The sequence below is a fragment of the Chiloscyllium punctatum genome, chromosome 47 (genome assembly GCF_047496795.1).
Source record: "Chiloscyllium punctatum isolate Juve2018m chromosome 47, sChiPun1.3, whole genome shotgun sequence".
Lineage (NCBI taxonomy): Eukaryota > Metazoa > Chordata > Chondrichthyes > Orectolobiformes > Hemiscylliidae > Chiloscyllium > Chiloscyllium punctatum.
In genome coordinates, this window is record NC_092785.1 from 30,514,448 (window position 1) to 30,528,466 (window position 14,019).

A 14,019-nucleotide genomic window follows, 5' to 3' on the forward strand; every position below is an offset into this window, starting at 1 on the left:
TCAATCTATCACCCCTCAGTTTGTAGCTCAGCCCCTTCGTACAAGTCAATATCCTAGGAAAAAGACTTCCACTGTGCACCGTACCTAATCTCCTGATCATCTTGTATCAAAACCCCCCTCTTAGCAGCCGCCTTTCCAATGAGAACAGACCCAAGTCCCTCAGCCTTTCCTCATAAGACCTTCCCTCCAAATTGAAGTTGGATAAATGCGAGGTATTGCATTTTGGTAAAACAAACCAGGGCAGGGATTATACAGTTAATGATTAGACTCCCGACACAGTGTGGAAACAGGCCCTTCAGCCCAACTAATCCACACTGACCCTCTGAAGAGTAACCCACCCAGACCCATTTCCCTCTGACTAATGCACCAAACACTATGGGACAATTTAGCACGGCCAATCCACCCTAACCTACACATCCCTGAACACTATGGGACAATTTAGCACGGCCAATCCACCCTAACCTACACACCTTTGGACTGTGGGAGGAAACCGGAGCACCCGGAGGAAACCCACGCAGACCTGGGGAGAATGTGCAAACTCCCACACGGACAGTCCCCCCCGAGGCTGGGATCGAACCCGGGTCCCTGGCGCCGTGAGGCTGCAGTGCTAACCACTGAGCGACCGTGAGGTAGTGTTGGAGAACAGAGAGAACCGGGGAGGGGGGGGGGTGGGGGGAGGTCAGGTACATCAGTCTTTGATGTTCACATGACACGTACACAGAGGATTGAGAAGGAGTGTATATCACCCTTGCCTTCATCGCTCAGATGTATGAGTGTAGGAGTTGGGACGTCCTGTTGGGGTTGTACAGGACACTGGTGAGGCCTCGTCTGGTGCACTGTGTCCAGCTCTGGTCGCCCCGTTACAGGGAGGAGATTGATTAAACCGGAGCGGGTTCCGAAGTGATTTCCCAGGATGTTACTGAGGGTGGAGGGACAGGTTAGCATAGGAGGCTGAGGGGTGACCTGACAGAGATTTCTAAAATCATGTGGGGGGGTTGGGGTAAAGGCCAGGTGTCACTCCCTTAGGGTGGAGGGGATTTCAAAACAGTTTTTCACACGAGCAGTGAAAGGTTTAAAAAAACACTTGCTTTTGCACAGAGGGTGGTTCGAACTTGCACAGGGGTGTGATGTGGGAACGGTTATAACATTGGGGTAAATCCGTGAACAGGAGAGGTTTGGAGGGTTGTGGGCCAGGAGCAGGCAGGGGGGATGAGGTTAGTTTGTTGGTTATGGTCAGACTGGGGTAAAGGGGGAAGGGGCTGGGGGCAAGTGAGCGGCTGGCTCTGGAACAGCAGCGGGCCCGACCCCGAGAGTGGAGGTCACCTGTCGGTTCCAGATTTTATAACTCGGAGTTAACTTCCACCAGATTATACATACACACACACACACGCACCCGCCTGTCCACGCACACGTACACACATAGTACACCTACACCCCCACACACCACCTACCTACACACGCACCTCCACACATACCTCCACCTACACGCACACCTGCGCGCACCCCTAGACCTGCGCGCACCCCTGCACACCCCCCTATACCTTCACGCCCCCCTCGACCTGCACGTGCCCCGACACTTACACCCCCATGCACAAGCTTACACGCATGCGCACCTACACACACACGCACCTACACAAGCGAGCGCATCTATACCCCCGCACCCCTACACTTATGTGTACACACACACCAGCACCTGCATCCGCGCACACCCTACACTTGTGTACGCACACGACACCTACACCTACACACCAACACCCGCGCGCCCATCTATACACACACCTACATTACATACAAACACCTACACCCGCGCGCACCTACACCTACACTTACATACACACACCAACACCTACACTCGCGCGTACACCTACATCCATGCACCCCTACACCTGCACGCTCACCTACACCCATGCGCACACCTACACTTACACACACTCACCAACACCTATACACACCTACATCCGCGCGCAGGCGCGCACTTACACACACACACCAAATCTACACACACATCTACACCTGCGCGCACTCCTGCACGCACGCGCCCCTACACACCCCTACACCCTGCTACGTGCACGCACCCCTCTTCCTCCCTCCCCACCCACACTGACCCCCCCCCTCCCCACCCACACTGACCCCTCCCTCCCCACCCACACTGACCCCCCCCCCCCCTCCAGCCCGGCCCGAACACTGCGTCCTCTGGATTGTGCTGTGGAGTGGTTTCCTCACTCTGCTGTCTGCCTTCTGCCCTGTAGCTGAGGTGGGGAATGAGGATGGCCAACAGAAGGAACCCCGATCAGCCGGGGTGGAGGGTGAACAGCAGCTACCGGCCCAGGACACCCCGGCTGAGGGACAGGAGGAGTCCGAGGAGGAGTCCGAGGACGAGAGCTCCAGTGATGAGAGGTACGTCTCGCCATGATCGCACAGAAACAAGGCCCTTTGGCCCATCTGCCCGGTGTCTGCTCCAGCCCCTCCTCCTCCCCTCATCCCCATTGACACGTCCTGTTGTTATTTGTTTGCGGGTCTGCAGTCTATTGCCCCATCCCTAATTACCCCTCCAGTCGGTGGTGGTGACCTGTGTCGGGTGGGAGAGGCAGGGGCTGTGCCCTGAAGGAGGGAATTTTGGGATTCGAAACTTTGTTCATGGGGCATCAGTGTCACTGTCTGGGCCCCAGTAGTTATCACCCTGTCCCTAGTTGCCCCACGTCCTTGAGAAGGTGGTGGGGGGGTGAGCGGCCATCTTGACCCACTGCAGTCCATGTGCTGTGGGTAGACCCACAATGCCCCTGAGGGGGGGAATTCCAGGATTCTGACCCTGAAGGGAACGGCGATATGTTTCCGAGTCGGGATGGGGAGTGTCTCGGAGGGGAACTTGCAGGGAGGGGGGGGGGGGTGGTGTTCCCATGTACCTGCTGCCCCCCCTTGTCCTTCTGGATGGGAGTGGGGCCGTGGGTTTGGGGGAAGGTGCTGCCTGAGGGTCTTTGGTGAGTTTCTGCAGTGCCCCTTGTAGATGGTCCACCCTGCTGCTACTGAGGGAGGGGGGAGGGGGGGGGGGGGGGAGGGGGGGGGGGGGGGGGGGTGTTTGTGGGTGTGGGGCCAATCCAGCCGGGGTTGGGGTGGGGGGGGGGCTGCTTTGTCCCTGGATGGGGTTGAGCTTCTCGAGTGTTGTTGGAGCTGCCCCCATCCAGGGGCAAGTGGGGGGTATTCCCTCACCCCCCTGACCCGTGCCTTGTAGATGGGGGGGACAGGCTTCGGGGGGTGGGGGGGGAGTCAGGAGGGGAGTTACTCGCTGCAGGATTCCCAGCCTCTGACCCTGCTCTTGTAACCACTGGGTTTATGTGGAGAGTTCAACTGAGTTTCAGGTTAATGGTAACCCCCAGGATGTGGAGAGTGGGGGGGGGGGGGATCCAGTGATGGTAACACCACTGAATGTCAAGGGGCGGTGGTTAGCTTGTCTCTTATTGGTGATGGGCATTGCCTGGCATCTGTGTGGTACAAATATCACTTGTTAGCCCTAATCTGGATATTGCAGAGGCCTTACAGCATTTTGACATCTGAGGAGTTGCCAACATCTAAGAGATTGGCTCCCGGTCGCTGAAGCGCTTGCGAATATTCGGGAGAAGCCACTGGCCTTCTGCAAATTCAGGGCTTGCCTCGGTTCCCTGCAAAAAGCCTGCCTCTTCTTTCCCGGGCGGTTGCTCTAAGCTGTTTGCTGTTAACCACGGAGCCAGAGGCTTTGTACACCAGCCACCCTGTGCCTTCTGCAAGTAAGTGGAAGGGTCCGGAGAAGGGTGACTGGATCTGAAACGTGACCTCTGCTTTCTCTCTGCGGGCGCTGCTGAGATTTTCCAGCAGTTCAGAGGAAGCGCATTGTGCTGTCAGGTCAACAGGTCCACCTCCTGAGAGCCTGGGGACAGGGACAGTTCGAACCCACGTCCTCAGTCTTTCCCTCCACCCGTAACACCGATGTTTTGATTCGGGTCCCTCTGATTGTATAATTGTTGTGCGATGGCGTTGATCATTTGTAATCAATACCAATCATCAGGACTAGCTACTCACCTGATCATCTGATTCAACCAATCCCACTTTCTCCCTCACACACCCTGTCGGAATTTTATAGGTTTCTATGACATTCTTTCCCACGTTTCCCTTGTCTAGTCCTGTTGAAATTTTATAGGTTTCTATGAGATTCCTTCCCGCGTTTCCCCTGTCTAGTCCTGTCGGAATTTTATAGGTTTCTATGAGATTCCTTCCCGTGTTTCCCCTGTCTATTCCTGTGGGAATTTTATAGGTTTCTATGAGATTCCTTCCCGCGTTTCCCCTGTCTAGTCCTGTTGAAATTTTATAGGTTTCTATGAGATTCCTTCCCGCGTTTCCCTTGTCTAGTCCTGTTGAAATTTTATAGGTTTCTATGAGATTCTTTCTTGTGTTTCCCGTGTCTAGTCCTGTGGGAATTTTATAGGTTTCTATGAGATTCCTTCCCGCGTTTCCCTTGTCTCGTCCTGTTGGAATTTTATAGGTTTCTATGAGATTCCTTCCCGCGTTTCCCCTGTCTAGTCCTGTCGGAATTTTATAGGTTTCTATGAGATTCCTTCCTGTGTTTCCCCTGTCTAGTCCTGTGTGAATTTTATAGGTTTCTATGAGATTCCTTCCCGTGTTTCCCCTGTCTATTCCTGTGGGAATTTTATAGGTTTCTATGAGATTCCTTCCTGTGTTTCCCCTGTCTAGTCCTGTTGAAATTTTATAGGTTTCTATGAGATTCCTTCCCGTGTTTCCCGTGTCTAGTCCTGTTGGAATTTTATAGGTTTCTATGCGATTCCTTCCCGAGTTTCCCCAGTCTAGTCCTGTGGGAATTTTATAGGTTTCTATGAGATTCCTTCCCGAGTTTCCCCTGTCTAGTCCTGTGGGAATTTTATAGGTTTCTATGAGATTCCTTCCCGTGTTTCCCCTGTCTAGTCCTGTGTGAATTTTATAGGTTTCTATGAGATTCCCCACCCCCTCATTCTCCTAAACCCCAGTGAATATAAACCGGACCAATCCGGTCTCTCTACCTACGACAGGCCTGCCCTCCCAGGAGTAAGTCTGGGAAACTGTCACTGCATTCCCTCCATTCCCAGACCATCCTTCCTCAGATACGGAGACACCCCCTCCCCAAACTGCGCACAGTTACTCCAGGGATGCTCTCCCCCCCCCCCCCCCCCCCCGAGGCCCCTGCTCCGGACCCCAATCCTCTCGGTCTGAAGACCCAAGGTACCATTTCCCCTTCCTCCCCGCCTGCTGTACCCACACACTGTCCCTCAGCAGCTGAGGTACAAGGGCAGCCCAGTCTCATCGCGCCTCCCCCTTGCCCCGATCTGTCCCCCGTTCGGGTCCGAACCTGCCTTTCCTGTGTTGTTACCAACCTCCCATTTCCCCACGTTATCCTGCTGTCACCTTTGTTACAAATAGGAATTTAATTCTGGTGAAACTTGGTCTGTGTTGACCGGAGTTTAAAAGGGCTGGTCAAGTTGAGGATGTTTGAAACTTGTGACCGATTGTGCTCCCTTTGGGAACAGTGTTCCCAGTGCCTGCGACCCGTGAGTGATTATGGAGCTCAACACTAAGACGTTATGTACCGTTCTCCACGCAGTGATATCCAGACCATGAAACAGAGGGAAGGTCAAGGAAAGAAACGGGCTCTGAATGAACCTGACACGTTTGAAGTGGTGCCGGTGGAGAAGTCAAGTAAGTGAGACAGGGAGAGGAGGGCACCGACCAGTGTTGGCTGGGGATACACATGTCAGTCTCTCTCACGCTTCATCAACCTGATCAGATTCCAGGCTGTAACTCTCTCCCGGGGTATCTGTTATTCTGTATATAACCCACCCTGAACCCCTCGATTAGATTCCAGTCTGTAACTCACTCCGGGGTATCTGTTATTCTGGAAATAACCCACCCTGAACCCCTCGATCAGATTCCAGGCTGTAACTCACTCCCGGGGTATCTGTTATTCTGTATATAACCCACCCTGAACCCCTCGATTAGATTCCAGTCTGTAACTCACTCCCAGGGTATCTGTTATTCTGTATATAACCCACCCTGAACCCCTCGATTAGATTCCAGTCTGTAACTCACTCCGGGGTATCTGTTATTCTGGAAATAACCCACCCTGAACCCCTCGATCAGATTCCAGGCTGTAACTCACTCCCGGGGTATCTGTTATTCTGTATATAACCCACCCTGAACCCCTCGATTCGATTCCAGTCTGTAACTCCCTCCCGGGGTATCTGTTATTCTGTATATAACCCACCCTGAACCTCTCGATTAGATTCCAGTCTGTAACTCACTCCCGGGGTATCTGTTATTCTGTATATAACCCACCCTGAAACCCTCGATTAGATTCCAGTCTGTAACTCACTCCCGGGGTATCTGTTATTCTGTATATAACCCACCCCGAACCCCTCGATTAGATTCGTCTGTAACTCCCTCCCGGGGTATCTGTTATTGTGTATATACCCCTCCCTGAACCCCTCGCTCAGTTGCCAGGCTGTACCTGTGTCCTGTTGAAGCCCTGTTGGTGAACCTGTTTGTTGTGATGTGATGATCTCGGTTTCTCTCCCATCCAGTAAAGAAGTCTCAGGTCCTCGATGCTGAAGGCCTGGCACTGGGAGCCTATATCGCCACCTCAAAAAAGAGAGCCCGTGATTTAATCAACGATTCCTTTAATAGGTAAGAACACCCCCCCCCTCCCCAAAGGCCCTACACCCCCTCCCTATCTCTGTAACCCTACACCCTCTCCCTATCTCTGTAACCCTACACCCTCTCCCTATCTCTGTAACCCCCCGCAGGTCCTACACCCCCTCCCTATCTCTGTAACCCCCTCCAGCCCCTACACCCCCCTCCCTATCTCTGTAACCCCCCGCAGGTCCTACACCCCCTCCCTATCTCTGTAACCCCCTCCAGCCCCTACACCCCCCTCCCTATCTCTGTATCCCACCTCCAGCCCCTACACCCCCTCCCTATCTCTGTAACCCCCTCCAGCCCCTACACCCCCTCCCTATCTCTGTAACCCCCTCCAGCCCCTACACCCCCTCCCTATCTCTGTAACCCCCTCCAGCCCCTACACCCCCTCCCTATCTCTGTAACCCCCCTCCAGCCCCTACACCCCCTCCCCTTTCTCTGTAACCCCCTCCAGCCCCTACATCCCCTCCCTATCTCTGTAACCCCCCTCCATCCCCAACACCCCCTCCCTCTCTCTGTAACCCCCTCCATCCCCTACACTCCCTCCCTATCTCTGTAACCCCCCTCCAGCCCCTACACTCCCTCCCTATCTCTGTAACCCCCTACAGCCCCTTCACCCCCTCCCTATCTCTGTAACCCCCCACCCCCCCAGGCCCTACACCCCCTCCCTCTCCAGCCCCGACACAACTCTCCATCTTAGTAACCCCCCTCCAGTCTGTCGGAGGGTCAGTGCTGAGGGAGGGCCGCACTGTGGGAGGGTCAGTGCTGAGGGAGGGCCGCACTGTCGGAGGGTCAGTGCTGAGGGAGGGCCGCACTGTCGGAGGGTCAGTGCTGAGGGAGGGCCGCACTGTCGGAGGGTCAGTGCTGAGGGAGGGCCGCACTGTCGGAGGGTCAGTGCTGAGGGAGGGCCGCAATGTCGGAGGGTCAGCGCTGAGGGAGGGCCGCACTGTCGGAGGGTCAGTGCTGAGGGAGGGTCAGTGCTGAGGGAGGGCCGCGCTGTCGGAAGGTCAGGGCTGAGGGAGGGCCGCGCTGTCGGAGGGTCAGGGCTGAGGGAGGGCCGCGCTGTCGGAGGGTCAGGGCTGAGGGAGGGCCGCACTGTCGGAGGGTCAGTGCTGAGGGAGCGATGCACTGTCGGAGGGTCAGTGCTGAGGGAGGGCCGCACTGTCGGAGGGTCAGTGCTGAGGGAGGGCCGCACTGTCGGAGGGTCAGTGCTGAGGGAGGGCCGCACTGTGGGAGGGTCAGTGCTGAGGGAGCGATGCACTGTCGGAGGGTCAGTGCTGAGGGAGGGCCGCACTGTCGGAGGATCAGTGCTGAGGGAGGGCCGCACTGTCGGAGGGTCAGCGCTGAGGGAGCGATGCACGGTCCCGTTTCCACGGTGACCCCTGTCCTGCCGTCACTCCCTCAGGTACGCCTTCGACGAGGAGCCTGACGAGCTCCCGGATTGGTTTGCCGATAACGAGCAGAAGTTCAGGCGGCGGCCCCTGCCCTTTGACCCCGCCATGGTCGCCGAGTTCCGCCAGCGCTGGAAGGAGATTAACGCCCGGCCCATCAAGAAGATCGCAGAGGCCAAAGCTCGCAAGAAACGCAGGGTAAGCGGGGGAGCAGGAGCCCTGAGCGAACCAATCTGGGGCTGGCCATTCAGCCCGTCCTCCCTGCTGTGCAATCGAGTCATGTTTGTAAGGCCGTTCTGTGCACAACGCTGTGTTTAGCCTCCCAGATACTGTCTAATCAGGGCCCAGTTTGGACTGGAACATGTCCTCCCTCCTTCTGTGTTCCCCTCAACCTAAATAATTATATTCCCTCAGCTTTCCCGCCTACCCATGGTCCACACCCACCAACCCACCACACTTCCTGGCTATTTCCAGAGGATGTGGTGGGGGCTGGTACAATGACAACATTGAAGAGGCATTTGGATGGGGATATGGATAGGAAGGGTTTGGAGGGCGGGTGCTGGCAGGTGGGACTAGATTGGGTTGGGATATCTGGGTCAGCACGGACGGGTTGAGCCGAAGGGTCTGCATGGTGCCAAGAGGAATTCCCACTTCTTAAACCACGTTGCCTGACCCAGGGAATTTGCGAATCAGTTCTTTTTGAGTTGCTCGCTGGCTTCGATTTGCTGACTGGTCCCTGTGCCTGGGGTGGATTGGGGGGTGGTTGCGGGATCGTGTGTTGTACCCTCCGGACTGATCATTTCTCCAGAGTGACACGTTAGAGGATCAGTTTCCATGTGGAACTCTAACCGTCCTTTTGGATGTCTTGAGCCAGCTTTCTCTCGTCGTGCGGTTGTTGACTGAGTAATCGGGTACAGTCACAGGTTGAGGGCTGAAGGGCAGGGCGGTGGGTGGTAGGTACGCCCGTGAGGGTGGGGGGCTGCCTCTGTATTATCCCCTGCCAGGGGAGCACATGTCACGGTTAAACAGGAATCTCTGCTCCCCCACAGCAACTGAAGAAGCTGGAACAGGCCAAAAAGAAAGCAGAGGCTGTGGTTAACACCGTCGATATCTCCGAGCGGGAGAAGATGGCTCAGATGAGGAGGTAAGCTGGAACACACACCCAGCGACTGTGCGACTGACCGGCCTCAGGACAGTGCGGCCCTGTCTCTGTGCGACTGACCGGCCTCAGGACAGTGCGGCCCTGTCTCTGTGTGACTGACCCCCAGGACAGTGCGGCCCTGTCTCTGTGTGACTGACCGACCCCAGGACAGTGCGGCCCTGTCTCTGTGTGACTGACCCCAGGACAGTGCAGCCCTGTCTCTGTGTGACTGACCCCCAGGACAGTGCGGCCCTGTCTCTGTGTGACTGACCCCCAGGACAGTGCGGCCCTGTCTCTGTGTGACGGACCCCAGGACAGTGTGGCCCTGTCTCTGTGTGACTGACCCCCTGGACAGTGTGGCCCTGTCTCTGTGTGACTGACCCCCAGGACAGTGCGGCCCTGTCTCTGTGTGACTGACCCCCAGGACAGTGCGGCCCTGTCTCTGTGTGACTGACCCCCAGGACAGTGCGGCCCTGTCTCTGTGTGACGGACCCCAGGACAGTGTGGCCCTGTCTCTGTGTGACTGACCCCCTGGACAGTGTGGCCCTGTCTCTGTGTGACTGGCCCCAGGACAGTGTGGCCCTGTCTCTGTGTGACTGACTGACCCCCAGGACAGTGCGGCCCTGTCTCTGTGTGACTGACCCCCAGGACAGTGCGGCCCTGTCTCTGTGTGACTGACCCCTGGACAGTGTGGCCCTGTCTCTGTGTGACTGACCCCCTGGACAGTGTGGCCCTGTCTCTGTGTGACTGATCCCCTGGACAGTGCGGCCCTGTCTCTGTGTGACTGACCCCCTGGACAGTGCGGCCCTGTCTCTGTGTGACTGACCCCTGGACAGTGCGGCCCTGTCTCTGTGTGACTGACCCCCAGGACAGTGCGGCCCTGTCTCTGTGTGACTGACTGACCCCAGGACAGTGCGGCCCTGTCTCTGTGTGACTGACTGACCCCCAGGACAGTGCGGCCCTGTCTCTGTGTGACTGACCCCCTGGACAGTGTGGCCCTGTCTCTGTGTGACTGACCCCCTGGACAGTGCGGCCCTGTCTCTGTGTGACTGACCCCCTGGACAGTGCGGCCCTGTCTCTGTGTGACTGGCCCCAGGACAGTGCAGCCCTGTCTCTGTGTGACTGACTGACCCCCAGGACAGTGTGGCCCTGTCTCTGTGTGACTGACCCCCAGGACAGTGCGGCCCTGTCTCTGTGTGACTGACCCCAGGACAGTGCAGCCCTGTCTCTGTGTGACTGACTGACCCCCAGGACAGTGCGGCCCTGTCTCTGTGTGACTGACCCCCAGGACAGTGCGGCCCAGTCTCTGCGTGACTGACCCCCTGGACAGTGCGGCCCTGTCTCTGTGTGACTGACCCCAGGACAGTGCAGCCCTGTCTCTGTGTGACTGACTGACCCCCAGGACAGTGCGGCCCTGTCTCTGTGTGACTGACTGACCCCAGGACAGTGCGGCCTTGTCTCTGTGTGACTGACCCCCTGGACAGTGCGGCCCTGTCTCTGTGTGACTGACTCCCAGGACAGTGCGGCCTTGTCTCTGTGTGACTGACCCCCAGGACAGTGCGGCCCTGTCTCTGTGTGACTGACCCCTGGACAGTGCGGCCCTGTCTCTGTGTGACTGACCCCCCAGGACAGTGCGGCCCTGTCTCTGTGTGACTGACTCCCAGGACAGTGCGGCCCTGTCTCTGTGTGACTGACTGACCCCAGGACAGTGCGGCCTTGTCTCTGTGTGACTGACCCCAGGACAGTGCGGCCCTGTCTCTGTGTGACTGGCTGACCCCAGGACAGTGCGGCCTTGTCTCTGAGGGCTGGAATGTGCTGTGTAATGACTGTGTCTGTCCCCTCCGTCCCTGCAGTATCTATAAAAAGGCCGGTCTGAAGGAGAAGCGGGAGGTGACCTACGTGGTGGCCAAAAAATGGGCCGGTGGGAAAGTCCGCCGTCCGCCAGGGGTCAAAGGTCTCTTTAAGGTGGTGGATGCCCGGATGAGGAAGGACACGAGGAAGACTCCCAAGAACAGCAAGGCCAAGGGGAAGAGGAAGCGCAAGTAGGAGACAGGGTCGTGGCTCTTCAGAAACACCTGCTCCTGTGCCACCCCTCCCAGTTTGACCAGCGTCGTCGCACCCCTCCCTTCCCCCCCCCCCCCCCCCACTCGAATCCCTGTGACCCCCGACCCTTTCCAAGACAGGGAAACCCTCCTTCCCTTTTATCTGTCGTGCCCCTCACCCACTGCGAGCAAGTATCCACCCCACCCCCCCCTCACGGCCCCAGTAGTTGGCCTCCTGGGTAAACGGTGGCCATTTTGTGGTTTCGGCGCCAACAGGACAGGAAGTTGACAGCACCTGCTTTCCCTCCCCCCCCCCCCCCCCCCCCCCTCCTCTCAGGCCTGATAGTTGGTCCCCTGAATGGATGGGGCGACCATTTTGTTGTTTCAGCCAACGGGGCATCAAGTTGACAGCATGGCTCCACCCACCCCCCCCACTCCCACTGCCCTCCTGGTCCCAAGCCCGACAGTTGGTCGCCCAGATGGACAGCGGCCATTTTGTAGTTGCAGCCAACAGTGCCTAAAGCTTGACAGCGTGCCTCCTTCCTCCTGGGCCCAGTAGTTGGTCCCCTGGATGGCTGGCGGCCATTTTGTGGTTTCATCAATGGGACATAAAGCTGACCCCTCATTCCCCCATCCCACCCCTGGCCCTGTAATTGGTCCCCCAGATGGATGGTGGCCATTTTGTGGTTTCATCAATGGGACATAAAGCTGTCCCCTTACCCCCCTATCCCACCCTAGGCCCAGTAGTTGGTCCCCTGGATGGCTGGCGGCCATTTTGTGGTTTCGGCCCACAGGGGAGGAAGTTGACGCCGCACCTCCCCCATCCTCCCTGTCACCCTCCGATGGAGCACCGCAAAAAGGGGATGGGGGATGCTGTTGCCAGGAGAATCTGACAATCTGTATATTTATAATTTTTAAAAATGTAGGAAATAAAGGTTTGCGCTGCTGGAGCAAAAAGCCGCACTACTTTTTCGACAGCTGACTCTTAATCCCTTTTTTTTAAAATAAGTGTCCTGGTTGTGTTCCTACTGCCCCCGCCCCCAATAAATGACAGCGAGGAACTGTCCCTGGGGGGGGGGGGGGGGGGGGGGGGGTGGGGGGGGTGGAGGGGGTGGGCGGCGTGTGGGGTTCCCAAGTATGGGAATTGCTACGAGCAAGGCCTCCGTCTCGGGACGCTGTCTCCAGGGGGACGGGGATACTGCCCCCCAACGCTCCCCGGGGACTGGGCGCGGTTCCCTCTGCTCTCCAGTCGGGACGGGTGTGGGGCGATTCCAGACTCTCGGGGTCAGGTGTGTGGGAGCAGGTCTGAACTTCCGAAAGGCCCGAAGCCTGAGTGAGCAGGAGGGCTGGTGCCTGATGAAGTTCAACGCCAGGAGGTGCTGAAGCGATTAGGTCGTAGGCCAGATGGAAGCGGTGAGGTATTGGGTCAGGCCGCTGTTGGAATATCGGGTGCAGTCCTGGTCTCCTTCCGATCGGAAAGATGTTGTGAAACTTGAAAGGGTTCAGAAAAGATTTACAAGGATGTTGCCAGGGTTGGAGGGTTTGAGCTACAGGGAGGGGCTGAACAGGCTGGGGCTGTTTTCCCTGGAGCGTCGGAGGCTGAGGGGTGACCTTATAGAGGTTTATAAAATCATGAGGGACATGGATAGGGTAAATAGACAAAGTCTTTTCCCTGGGGTCGGGGGAGTCCAGAACTAGAGGGGCATAGGTTTAGGGTGAGAGGGGAAAGATATAAAAGAGACCTAAGGGGCAACTTTTTCACCCAGAGGGTGGTACGTGTATGGAATGAGCTGCCAGAGGATGTGGTGGAGGCTGGTACAATGACAACATTTAAGAGGCATTTGGATGGGGATATGGATAGGAAGGGTTTGGGGGGATATGGGCCGGGTGCTGGCAGGTGGGACTAGATTGGGTTGGGATATCTGGGTCAGCATGGGCGGGGTTGGACCGAAGGGTCTGTTTCTGTGCTGGACGTCTCAATGAGTGAGGTGTCAGAGGAGGGGGGTTGGGCCTGTTTTGGGGTGTAACCCCCTTGAAGCTGACAGGACTCCCCCTGAGGACACAGTCGATGAAGGAAGCAGGGATTTATCAACGGGGATGGAACCGGATAAAATACCGGCTCATCCTCTGCTGGATACTTCCGGACACTGCCCTTTCAGGAGACGGGGTGGGGGGAGGGATCCGAGAGGGTGTGGATATGATCCCCGTGGATAATCCCAGGGATGTGGGCCCTCAGAGACTGGGATAGACCGGAGAGGCCGGGCCTGGTCTCCTCAGAGACAAGATCATCGAGAGGAGATTCGATCGAGGGGTTCGACATCGCGAAGTTGGGGGGGGGGGTGGGGGGGGTGGAGGGGAGCTGGAGAGGGTCGAGAGGGAGAATCTGTTCTCATTGATGGGAAGATGGGGAACCAGAGGGACAAGGATTGAAGGGGATTGGTGACAGGAGCACTGAGAGACACCAGGAGAAACCTTTTCACTCCGCGAGGGGTTAGGGTCTGGAAGGTGCTGCCTGAGAGTGAGGGGGGAGGGAGGGAGGGTCACTCCGCGAGGGGTTAGGGTCTGGAAGGTGCTGAGAGAGAGGGGAGAGGGAGGGAGGGTCACTCGAGGGGTTAGGCTCTGGAAGGTGCTGCCTGAGAGTGAGGGGGGAGGGAGGGAGGGTCACCCCTTATCGCTCTCCCCCTCCCCTTATCTCTCTCTCACTCCCCCTCCCCTTATCGCTCTCTCTCCC

At 57.2% G+C, this 14,019-nt stretch overlaps 1 protein-coding gene across 1 annotated transcript in view; it reads left to right on the forward strand.

Annotated features, from left to right (window-relative positions):
• The window catches only part of ftsj3 (FtsJ RNA 2'-O-methyltransferase 3), a 41,519-nt gene extending 29,256 nt beyond the window's left edge, over nucleotides 1-12,263 (forward strand). The window contains exons 8-13 of the mRNA XM_072564748.1: nucleotides 2,172-2,397; nucleotides 5,624-5,718; nucleotides 6,600-6,702; nucleotides 8,120-8,303; nucleotides 9,155-9,249; nucleotides 11,100-12,263. Of these exons, the coding sequence (XP_072420849.1) occupies nucleotides 2,172-2,397; nucleotides 5,624-5,718; nucleotides 6,600-6,702; nucleotides 8,120-8,303; nucleotides 9,155-9,249; nucleotides 11,100-11,292 (896 nt within the window). The 3' untranslated portion in view covers nucleotides 11,293-12,263. The remainder of the gene's footprint in view (nucleotides 1-2,171; nucleotides 2,398-5,623; nucleotides 5,719-6,599; nucleotides 6,703-8,119; nucleotides 8,304-9,154; nucleotides 9,250-11,099) is intronic.
• The last annotated feature ends 1,756 nt before the right edge of the window (nucleotides 12,264-14,019 follow it).